The sequence below is a fragment of the Patella vulgata genome, chromosome 6 (assembly GCF_932274485.2).
Source record: "Patella vulgata chromosome 6, xgPatVulg1.2, whole genome shotgun sequence".
Classification (NCBI taxonomy): Eukaryota; Metazoa; Mollusca; class Gastropoda; family Patellidae; genus Patella; species Patella vulgata.
In genome coordinates, this window is record NC_065884.2 from 68,728,928 (window position 1) to 68,741,134 (window position 12,207).

The 12,207-nt window shown below is 38.4% G+C and overlaps 1 protein-coding gene across 1 annotated transcript; it reads left to right on the forward strand.

The window, feature by feature from the left end:
• Positions 1 to 839: 839 nt before the first annotated feature.
• On the forward strand, positions 840 to 9,724 carry LOC126824083 (glycoprotein-N-acetylgalactosamine 3-beta-galactosyltransferase 1). Its single transcript, XM_056102069.1, has 4 exons — positions 840 to 2,177; positions 3,312 to 3,432; positions 6,415 to 7,067; positions 9,296 to 9,724. Exons 1-4 carry the CDS (start codon positions 2,055 to 2,057, stop codon positions 9,404 to 9,406), a joined length of 1,008 nt encoding a protein of 335 aa, XP_055958044.1. The 5' UTR covers positions 840 to 2,054; the 3' UTR covers positions 9,407 to 9,724.
• Positions 9,725 to 12,207: the final 2,483 nt, after the last annotated feature.

Consider the following 12,207-nt stretch of genomic DNA (forward strand, 5'->3'; position numbering starts at 1 on the left):
CCCACTGCTAAAGATCCCTACGCGCAAGCGAATTATGTAAATAAAATTAAACAATATGTTAGTCCCGAAATGACCTAGTTTGTGTCGAGTGGACGTTAAACCCCATTTCTCTCTCTCTCTCTCTTGTCAGTGGTGCAGAAAGGAGGGCCTGACTAGGACAGCTCTCTAGTCCTTTGGATGAGACGAAAAACCGAGGTCCCGTGTATATATTGGAATGCACGTAAAAGATCCCCTGGCAGTTGGAATTTGAGTAGGCGATAGTGCCGCTACCCGGGCAAAATTTCCCTCATAGCACACTGTAAGGCGTATGCCCGTCTTCATTAGCCCAGTATAGGAGCAGAACAGTAGGACGTTAAACCTCATTTCATCTCATCTCAGTCCAAAATGGTTTAATGCCGTATGTACGGAAATAAATCAATAAATACTTATCTACCTTGTATTTAATAAACGACTTATTACTAAATCAATAACATTAAAATAACTGCTTATTAAAAGAGACATTCTGTCAATTCCTAGAATAATGTTTCAGGGGAGTATAGACCATGTTTTCAAATGTTACAGTTTAAAGAATAATGTTTCAGAAGATTTTATACCATGTTTTCAAATGTTACAGTTTAGAGAATAATATTTCAGAAGAGTTATACCATGTTTTCAACTAATTTAAGAGTATTACAGTTCATAGAATAATGTTTAAGAAGAGTTTATGCCATGTTGTCAACTAATTTAAGAGTTTATTCTGGCCGAGACATAATAATCTTATCATCGACGGGTCGTCCCTTTTAAATAGAGTACTTCAGTACATAGAATATTATTATACCATGTTTCAACTACCGGTACTTTAAGAGTGTATTATTCTGGTCAGATTGAGACCGTGGTGTACACCAAGGATAGAATCTAAAGCATGCCTTCTCTCCAGTCCCTGGATCATGCGTTGAATGAGCAGGGATTATATATATAGTGTGTATGCTTTATAAATATATCGTATAAAAGTTTTCAAATCACAAATTGTCACACTTAGAAATATGAATTATGTGCACATTTTGATTTTATAAAGTTAATAATATTGTGAACTGTTAATGCAGCACGGCTTGTTCCATGGAGTATTGCTGTTAATAATTGAATATTGCTGTTTACCAATCTTTCCTCAAAGATTATGTATAGAGATTCTAGTGGATAACTCTAATAAAGTATGGACACTACCCAACAAAGATCAATTACATTCTCATGGTCATTACAGTTACCGATTCTTTAATATTGCTTGACTGGTAAAGGGAATTGAATCTAATCTTGGGCCAGTGTGCTCTTTGGTGTTTTTTAATACATCAACCTCCGGGGCTTTGTAAACAAGATACAGACAATAAGACAAGGTGTTTTACAAGACAAGATACAGACAAAAAGACAAGGTGTTTTATAAAACAAGATACAGACAATAAGACACGATACCGCCAATAAGACAAGATACAGACAATAAGATACGGTGTTTTATAAAACAAGATACAGCCAATAAGACAAGGTGTTTTACAAAACAAGATACAGACCATAAGACACGGTGTTTTATAAAACAAGATACAGACAATAAGACAAGATACAGACAATAAGACGAGGTGTTTTACAAAACAAGATACAGACAATAAGACAAGGTGTTTTATAAAACAAAATACAGACAATAAGACAAGATACAGACAATAAGACGAGGTGTTTTACAAAACAGGATACAGACCATAAAACATGGTGTTTTATAAAACAAGATACAGACAATAAGACATGGTGTTTTATAAAACAAAATACAGACAATAAGATACGGTGTGTGTTACAAAACAAGATACAGACAATAAGATACGGTGTTTTATAAAACAAGATACAGCCAATAAGACAAGATACAGACAAAAAGACACAGTGTTTAACAAAACAAGATACAGACCATAAGACATGGTTTGTTACAAAACAAGATACAGACATTAAGATACGGTGTTTTTCAAGACAAGATACGGACAATAAGATACAGTGTTTTACAGACAATAAGATACGGAGGCCTACAAAACACCACTACCACCATGAGCAAGAAGAAGATAAACCATTTTATATTCATCCTCGGCCTCTCTCTAGGAATATGTTTAAGTATTATATATTTCTCACAGTCCACGACAAGTATCATGCCCCGGATGATACCTGACCAGGTAAGTCTCAAGCACCGCCACCATGTACACCATTAACTTATGAACCATTGACCGGTTTGAATGGGGGGGGGGGGGTGGCCGAATGGTTAGCAAGTGCGCGCTGTATCATAAGGCCTGTCATTGAGTCAACTGACGTGGTTTCGAATCCCCGGTTGTACGTGACAAGGAGTAGGGTTGCCTGCCCAGCCTTGTGGATTTTCTCCGGGTCCTCCGGTTTCCTCCCACTGCTAAAGACCCCTACGCGCAAGCGAATTATTGAAATAAAATTAAACCATATGTTAATCCCGAAATGACCTAGTCTGTGTCGAGTGGACGTTAAACCCCATTTCTCCCTCTCCCTCTCCGGTTTGAATGTTTTTATTATTAAATTGTACCAGTCATCGGTACTCTAAACTAATGTTTAGTACGTACATGGGCATAAGGACCGCCCGATAAATATAAGTAGGGGGTGGGGGGCTCGAAATGGCTCGAGACAAAATGTTTTAATCCATAGTCAATTCAGTACAAATTCGTGGTATTTAATTTAAAAAAAAAGTAAAATTAGTGATCCATTAGATTTCAGGCACTTTATTTGGCCAACCAGCGATGATATATTAATTTTTTTTTTCACTTTACCCTTCTGCCCGAAAAGTCAAATGGGGGAGGGGGGGGGGGGGTCGTGGTACAATAAGTTTTATTCATGGAAATTATTTCCATCCAAGACATTTGCCGATCTAGGAGCAACTTTGACTCAGTGAGTAACGGAGCTGGTTCGTTGACCCGAAGGTCGCGTGTTCCATCCCTGTGTTGACCGAGAAAATTCGTTGGGATTTTCCGGCGCGGTTCCTTCTTGAAGTGGCAACGGATGCGACGAAAAACTGAGGTCCCGTGTACACGTTGGTGTGCACATAATACAACATTTGGCAGATGGAATTAGTCCATACATTGGTATGCACGTAAAAGATCCCTTGACAGTTGGAATTCGATATAAAAGTAGGCCGTAGTGCGGCTGTTCGAGCCGAATTTCCCTCAATCACACTGTATGGCGTATGCCCGTCTTCATTAGCCCGGTCGGAGTAGAACATGTTAAAACCCATTTCATTTCATTTCGAAAACATTGTGTTTAAAATTATTTTTATTTACTTTCACTTTCAGTTGAGTGTACGATCAACACCACGTGCAGCTGTTGTAAAAAACACGATCAATAACATAGTAGCAGAGACCATAAACCACGACATCGTGGCTAAATTTAAAGGACCAACTGTCCAGCCAATAGGTTCGTAGAGTAACCCCTTTTCTTTTTATCAATTCCGACAAAGCCGAAAATTCTCCATTTAAATCTGCCCCTTGCAGGTCTTTCTTTAGGCCTGAGATGTTATCTAAATTATTAATTGACCATTAATTAACTTATCCAGACTTTAATCAACTACCGATGTCATCGCTAACCTGCGATATTTACTGGATTAGGATACGATTTGCTGCTCAACTTTCATTCATGATTTAATCATGAAATGGATAATCGAGACTATGTTTTTTATCGTACCGACTTTAGTAATGAAGATCGAGGCAAGGCCGAAAATTCAATCGCTAAAATCTGGGTTTAGAGTGGATCAATTTGACTGAAATTTTCAGCAAATTCCCTTTACATTATCTAGTTTTTTAACTATTTTAGTGAGAACTGCCAGCTGTTTATCTAATCTTCCATAATGTATCTTTAATTGTGTTGGATCAAAATAAAACTGTCACTTGCCAACCGTACATTATCTATACTAGATGAAACATTGGACTCGTCTAACGTATTTCATCGAAAAGCGAGTGCGGGATAGTGTCTGTATTTTAAGTTGTTTAATGGTCTCGAGATAAAGACATTGCGTAATATATTGAAACAACACTCGGCTAACGGTGCAGTATCACTATAATTTTTATTACTTAATGTCTCGCTCTCGGACCATTAAACCATAGATATTAGCGCGAGTTCAGACATGCATAAATTGATATTGTCCGAAAAAAGCAAATGGCGTATCGTTACTTTAAATAATTCAACTTTTCAATCAAACATAACTCAAACAAAGAATCGACTTTAACATAGAGCGGTGAGAATACAGCCGTCTAAACCTTTTGTCGTGTTCACAGATGTTGTTAACGATTTATTATAATATTCTATTCGGACTCCAATACCTATTCAAACTCCAATAAATATTCACACATGTACATTAAATGGATTTGTGAATAAATTAAGAGTCTTCAAAGATTTTGTGACCAATAGAATTCCACTAGACTTAAATAGTGCATAATCAGGTCGTTAGCGTTATTGACTTCCGGGATAGAATGACTTCCGGGATAGAATGACGTTGACGCTATAAACAACTTTAGTACACAGCTGTTCTATTATAAGACTTCAATTCATTAGTGACGTCATCAATTCTTCCTTGCCCCGACTTCACAAAGCATTCTCAGACTTAAGTTCAGAATTTACTCAACTTTCAATCACTGTTGATGGAAAAAATCTTTGATCCAGGAACACAAAACTTTGCAAATAGTTTCTTATTGATGTTTTTTAAAGAGCTATATTTTAGTTAAAATAAGGCGAACAATTTTGACTAAGTTCTTAATTTAAGCCCGAGAATGCTTTCCCTTGTGCCAAGTATATGACCATCAAAAATTTGGCTGATTGTCTGCCCACAACCATTCGAATTATCAATAGAAATACATACCATATGGGGTATTAAAATACAGATATGACGTCACCCTCTGATATTGACGTATCACTATTTCAAGGGTAACATGCCAATCGTACATTATTTAAATATTGGACTCGCGTGGCGTTTTCACCGAAATACACGTGCGAAATAGTTTCTGTATTTTAAGTTGTTCAATTGTGTCTATCACGACATGCGTAATTTATTGAAATAACACTCGGACTGGCGTCCTCATGCAGTATCAATATATTACTTATTGTCTCGGTCTCGACCCCAAACGTTACATTCGGCAAACCTCGACAGATTCTACGCATCTAATCTCGGCTGTATGACGAATTCCGCCATATTTGAACTATTTTAAAGGTCCCGGATGAAAAATGGCTGCGCCCATGGAGATTTCTGTGGAGAGTGTATTATATCAACAAACGTCCGGTTTGGGATTGGGTTTGGGGAATTACCAGGGAATTTGATCAAACCAGCAGCCTTGAGACAATATATCTGCTCGTTTAGTTATATACACTCGACAAAAAACGCCATTTTGGGACTTTTTTCGTAAAAGCTGCACGTTTTCCTGTTAAAGTAAACCGATAGCCGCATCGCAAATGTATGGGCGTGGGTACATATCAATTACTATCATACAGCCGAGGTTAGATGTAGGGTACCGGAATCTGCCGAGGTTTGCCGAGTGCAAACGTTAATGGCGTTGGTGCACATGACGTCATTTTAGTGAAGTCATCGACGCCATATTGGTTAATCCAAAACAGTGTCTTTCTAATTCTTTTTACGATACGCCCATCAATTATGTTTGTAAAGAAGGAAGATTACTAAATCTGTTGACGGGCGGGCGGACGGACGGAAGGGCGAACAAGGGCGACGACTATATGCGTAGAAAAAAAAATTGTGATAAACAGACTTTATGTGGCAATGGAATCAGGTGGACGGAATTATCCCACAGGGTAAACGAAATTACTTTGATCGTGTCTAAAAGGGGCCTTTATTAAATATTGTACTTGGAAAAATAAGACTATATACCAGTGACATTTCTACGTCAACCAGGTAATGGATGTTGAGTTCTGGATCTTCGATGTTTTGTTTTGTTTTTTTGGGTTTTTTTTTGCGTATTGCTGGCAAAAAATAGAGTTTTATTTATTCAACATAGACAATTAAACATACATTATGCAAGAGCTGAATTGGCAGACTTTTGAAATGATGATCGAGGCTAGGCCGAAATTTCAATCGTTTAATTCTCGGTTCACATAGGATCAATTTGACTGAAATTTCCAGCATATTCCCTTTACATTATTTAGTTTTTAACTATTATAGTGAGATAGGTCAGCTCTTTATCTTATCTCCCATAATGTATCTTTAATAAGGTTTTGGGTTAACCAATATGACGTCAATGAATTCATTTGTGATCACATTATGTCGTCTCCAATCCATTAAAGCTTCTTGATCATGACTTACTAAGAACTCTTTCTTTCTCCTCACCCGATCTGTTTCCATGTTTACTACACTTCGTCAGGACTAAGGGGATATAACTCTGGTTAATTTCTTTACAGTTGGGACCAATGAAGCTTTGAAACTGGAAAAAGAAGTTCGTGTTTTATGCTGGATAATGACGTCACCGAAAACCTTAAATTGGAAATGTGATGCGGTGAAGAAAACGTGGGGTAAGAGATGCAACAAGGTCCTTTACTTCAGTTCCAAGACCGATGACAACTTTCCCGCCATTGGATTAAATGTTTCTGAGGGTCGTGAACATCTTACCGAAAAAACAATGATGGCGTTCACGTACATTTATCGCAACCATTTTAATGACGCTGATTGGTTCATGAAAGCCGATGACGACACTTACGTCATTGTGGAAAATCTTCGATATTTTTTATCGACGAAGAATTCCAGCCTTCCGGTATATTATGGACATTGGTTCAAGCCATACATCAAACAAGGATATTATAGCGGTGGTGCTGGTTATGTTCTAAGTAAAGAAGCCCTGAGAAGATTTGGTAAATTCAGCAACAAATCGTGTGTAAAGGAGGGAAAATTCGAAGATTTAGATTTTGGAAAATGTATGGAAGCGCTTCGAGTTAAAACCGGAAGTTCTCATGATGATCTTGGCAGAAGTAGATTTCATTATAGTAAGCCGGGTGACATGTTGCACCGGATATTCCCGTCTTGGTATTTAGAATATGATAAATATGGTGGTAAAAAGGTAAATACAAAAACAAAAATCAAATCAGCAATTCCACGATTTTGTTTTTATTTTCGGTTTTTATCAATCTGATTAAAGTACAGATCTTTATTTCGTTTCGGTTTTTTAATGAAAGGAAATGAAATGGGGTTTAACGTCCTACTGTTTTGCTCCGAACTGGGCTAATGAAGACGGGCATACGCCATACAGTGTGCTATGAGGGAAATTTTGCCCGGACAGCGGCACTACGGCCTACTCTTATATCGAATTCCAAATGTCAAGGGATCTTTAACGTGCACGCCAATGTGTACACGGGACCTCGGTTTTTCGTCCCACCCGAACGACTAGACGAACGACTAGACAGCTGTCCTTGTCAGCCCCTCCGTCCTGCATCACTGACAATCTGGATGAACTTTCTCGGCCAATGCAGGGATCGAACCACCGACCTCCAGGCTAGCGAGCCAGCGCCTTACCCACTTAGCCACCGTGATCCCCCCCGGTTTTTTAATACTTTCGATGGCCTACAATACATCCAGATATGACCAGTTGCTTTGGGAGGGCGTGTCAGAGGTCATACGAACAGCTTTTGACCCTATGACGTCAGACATTTGATTAACCAATCAGCATTGATGTTTCTAGTGGTTTACCCACAGTTCCGTGCACCTCACCCCTAAAGTTCGCCCTAACAGACCGTTTTATTGGCAAATCCCTCACATCATTTAGAACACGTCAATGATAACAACTCTTCCAGATCCTAGTGTAGTAAAGTAAAACGAAATTTTGAACGATAAGAAAACGAAACGAAATAGGATCTGTGTTTTAATCAGATTGGGTTTTTTTATCTATGTTTATTGTTCAGGTTGGATGGTGGGTACTCTGGTAGCTATATATTTGACGGGCAATTGGCTTTATTTAAAGGACCTAAGTCCGTAACTCAAAATCCTCCAAAATATTCGACATCGAAAACACGAATTATTGGTCAATTTAAATCAACATTGATGATGTAAACTTACCGGGAAAAGATGAGCTTCTGATATCCGATATTTAAGATAAAATAATTTTTTTAACATTGGTACACGAATCGTGTACCATAATGCGCTTCAGTCCCAGTTGTATTGAGAGACTCGAGGGACGAGGCTAGACACATTGCACCAAATCAAATGGAGTTATGTAGACTAGAATAACTAGACGCTAGAAATTTGCACTCGATTGAGATTGCTGACTTATTTCGCCGAACATAACTGATTTGAAATTGGAGTAAAAACGGAAACCATTAAATGTAAATCAGTTTATATACATTCCTATTACAGTATTATATGCGTTGCGACCCACTTTTGTGAATTTCTAGGTCCCAAATGTTAGCGATTTAGCTCCTTTAAAAGTAGATCACGGTGGCTCAGTGAGTAAGGTGATAGCGCACTAGCCTGGTGTTCCTGGGTTCAATTATGTGTTGGCTGAGACATTAAACATTGTTACATTGTTTATAACAATACGAACAATCCGTGGTGTAGTGTGGACCGGGGTGGGTGTGGCAAAATGGTTTAACGCCTGCGTTTCAAATAATAAGGTCTGTCATCATTGAGTGAAGTGACGTGGTGTCGAGCCCAAGCTGGTAAGTGACAAGGAGTAGGTTCGCCTGTCCAACCTGGCGGGTTTTCTCCGGGTTCTCCGGTTCCCGCATACTGCTAAATACCCCTACGCGCAAGCGAATTATTGAAGCAAAATTTAACCAACTGTTATTTCTGAAATGACTTAGTTTGTGTCGAGTTGACATTAAACCCCATCTCTCTCTCCCGCTCTCTCTCCCTCTCTCTCTCTCTCTCTCTCTCTCTTAAGATACGACTATTATCTATTATTCACTATGGTCACGTGTTCTTTTATGTGCACTGAAGTCTGTACACATATCGACCTCAATTGTCGCCCCATCCGAATAACGAGGCAACCCGTTTCTTATCAGCACCGCGGACTTAGATGTTCCGATGGAACTTTTAAAATGCTGTGTCTATTTGGCCCTGTTTTATAATATTTAATGGATATTTGTGTTTTGTAACCTATTCGATCTATGACGTAGATAAGTTGTATCAGATATGTTTTGATATATCTGATATTTTTTATATTTTTTATTATATTATAGGATCTACAATGGCATAGAATATTTTCTATATTTTTGATATTTTTTATATTTTTTTTTATGTTATTTTTATGATTTTAAAATATATGACGTAGAGTATGTTTTTATATATTTTCAGAATACCATGAGTGACTACCCCGTCTCCTTCCATTATATGACACCTAAGGCTATGTTCACGATGGAATATTATGTCTATCATTTGAAACCGTATGGTATACCCAGCAAATGAAAGCTGAACTGACTCATGGCATAACCAGCAAATTAAAGCGGAGTGGACTTACTGTATCGTCTCCAAATGAAAGCTGGACTGACTTAAGGTATACCCAACAAATTAAAGCTGGACTGACTTACGGTATTCCCAACAAATTAAAGCTGGACTGACTTACGATATCCCCAACAAATTAAAGTTGAACCTACTCACGGTATCCCCAACAAATGAAAATCTTTTGTTTTTATCTCTTCTGAAGGTGAATGTGGTCAAATAGAACAGGAACAATTTTGTAAAAAAAAAAACAATTTGTGGGAAGAAATAAAATATTTGAAGAATGCTGGCCTTTCATTGGCTAAGAGCTACTATTTGAATTCCTAACCAATGGAAAGACAGGATCCTCACAATATCTTAGTTTAAGCTTTTGTGACTATGGCCCCTGTTCGTAAAGTATACTTCGGGCTCTGTGTAGAGTATTCTGTAACCCCCCCCCCCCCAGTCGTCTTTATAGATTGGCACTTCTCGTATGGTTTCTTCGAGGCTATGATGTGTCGTTGATCTCAAAATAAATAAAATAACAGAAAACTGAGCAGAATGAAAGGCCCAACAGAAAGCGTGAAATCGAGGATGAGGGTTTGAGTGTACAATTTCTGTCATGTAACTTGCATGGTATTCTTGGTAATTTAGGACAAAAACAGTCCTAAATACGCCAAAAAGTAGCCGTTGAATTTGTCAAAATCGTAGATTGTATGTTAAGCTAAATTTAATATATTTTGGGACGAGATTAATCGAAGTTACATCCCTGTAACATTTTTGTAACAAAACCTGCTAAAAGGAAGTAGAGTCATCCACTGCTGTGGCTGGGACCAAGACTCGAATTATCAGTAGTGTGGAGCGATTCATATATCTAATTCAATGATTAATAAGTTTTGTTACAATATCATATGTGTAAGAGAACCGCATTGCACGGAAATAAAACCAATGAAACAAACAACACATATCAAATTAAGTGAATGGAATCCGGGTGGGTGAGTGGGGCGGGGTGCAGCCCTAAGCGTCCACTAAGCTGTACAGCCCCGGGCCTGTAATATAATGTCGAGTGGCCCCACTATTGTAGTAAGAGAAGTAAAATAATTTATTTTACTGAAAAACCGAAAACAAAATCAGTATTATTACACTACTTTGCATTGGAAACCGCGCTGGCTCAGTGAGTAAGGCGTTGGCACGCTAGCCTGTTCGATCCCGGTTTTGGACGAGAAAGTTCATTGGGATTTTCGGGTGTCCTTCCTCCCTGTGGGTGGTGTACAGGACGTAGTACCAGATCCCATGTACGTAGAAAGAACATTTGACAGCTGGAATTCGAAATTGCACGTGGGCCGTAGTGCCAGGTCCCGTGTACGTACAGAAAGAACATTTGACAGCTGGAACTCGAAATAGCACGTGGAGCGTAGTGCTAGGTCCCGTGTACGTAGAAACACACTTTGCCAGCTGGAATTCGAAATAGCTATGCGGGAAAAATTGCAATCGACGCACTCTGTATGGCGAATGTCCGTCTTTAATACTAGCCCCATCGGTACAGAACAGTAGGACGCTTAACTCCATTTCATTTTCACTTTGTATCGATCGACGACACCGTATTTATTGTAAGTTGGGTTTCCAAAGGAACAATTATATAGACCATTACGTCATCCATTAAGAGTGACAAGAATAAGTCAATCGATTTCCATCAATTTGTTATAAATGCATTCTAAAGATTCTTAAACATCTAAAATTTCAATCGATCTACACAGTCAAGAGGACGAAAACTACGGAATATGTTTTAAAATTATTTTAAATATTTATATAGAATATCTGGTGGCCCATTAAACAAACTGAGTACAGCATTTGAAGTGGAATAATTCCAATAGTATCAAACCTATATATTATTAACAACGTCGCTGAAATCAATAAGTAACTTGATATTATTGTGTCATGTGTTATAACAATTGACATGTTCTACCATATGGATGCTGGACAATTTCACTCTAAATTATCGGGCCCATCTCTTAAAGAATTTCAATTATGTATTTCCGTAAAAACGATTGGTCAACATTTTCCCCATCTGTTACCAAGCGATTTTTCCACCAAGAAATCGGGGTGGGGGGGGGCTTAATGCGTGCGCCTTGGATCAGACGGTCTGTCATTGAGTCAAGTGGCGTGGGTTCGATTCCCCGCTTGTATGTGACAAGGGGAAGGGCCGCCTGTCCAACCTCGTGGCTTTTCTCCCACTTCTAAAGAGCCCTAGGTGGATTAATATTGCTAGAATGTTTGCTCTTATAATTAATGATAGCATTATATTGTATTAATTAATATCTCTGGCCAGTTAGTGGATTCGCATGTTTGTACTTTAATCAAGTTAGCGAGTGAGTGACAGATGGACACATAAAAAGAGTGTTAGAGCCAAAACATAGCTGGTTTTGTGTGTCAACAAAATTACATGTGATTGGAAATTTACCTATTGCATCATTTGGTTTAAGGGACCAATCATATTAGTAGTGGCACAGGTTCAGGGTCATAAATACACTAGTTTTGTGCGTGTTGTTTATAGGTTCTATAAAAGAAATCGTGGCAAACTTTTTAGCCAGATTCCATTGGATTCCGGAGAGATTACCATCTGTTTGCCTAGTCGATCCGCAGACAGGTTCTGGAAGGGAAAAGATGTAGCAATTTCTATCAGCAGACTCGCCCAGCGAGTCTGGCTGAATGAGGTTTGAGAGAATGACTTTATTCTTTTATGCATTGTAACATATGTAAGCAGCTATGATATATAAAATGCAAAATCG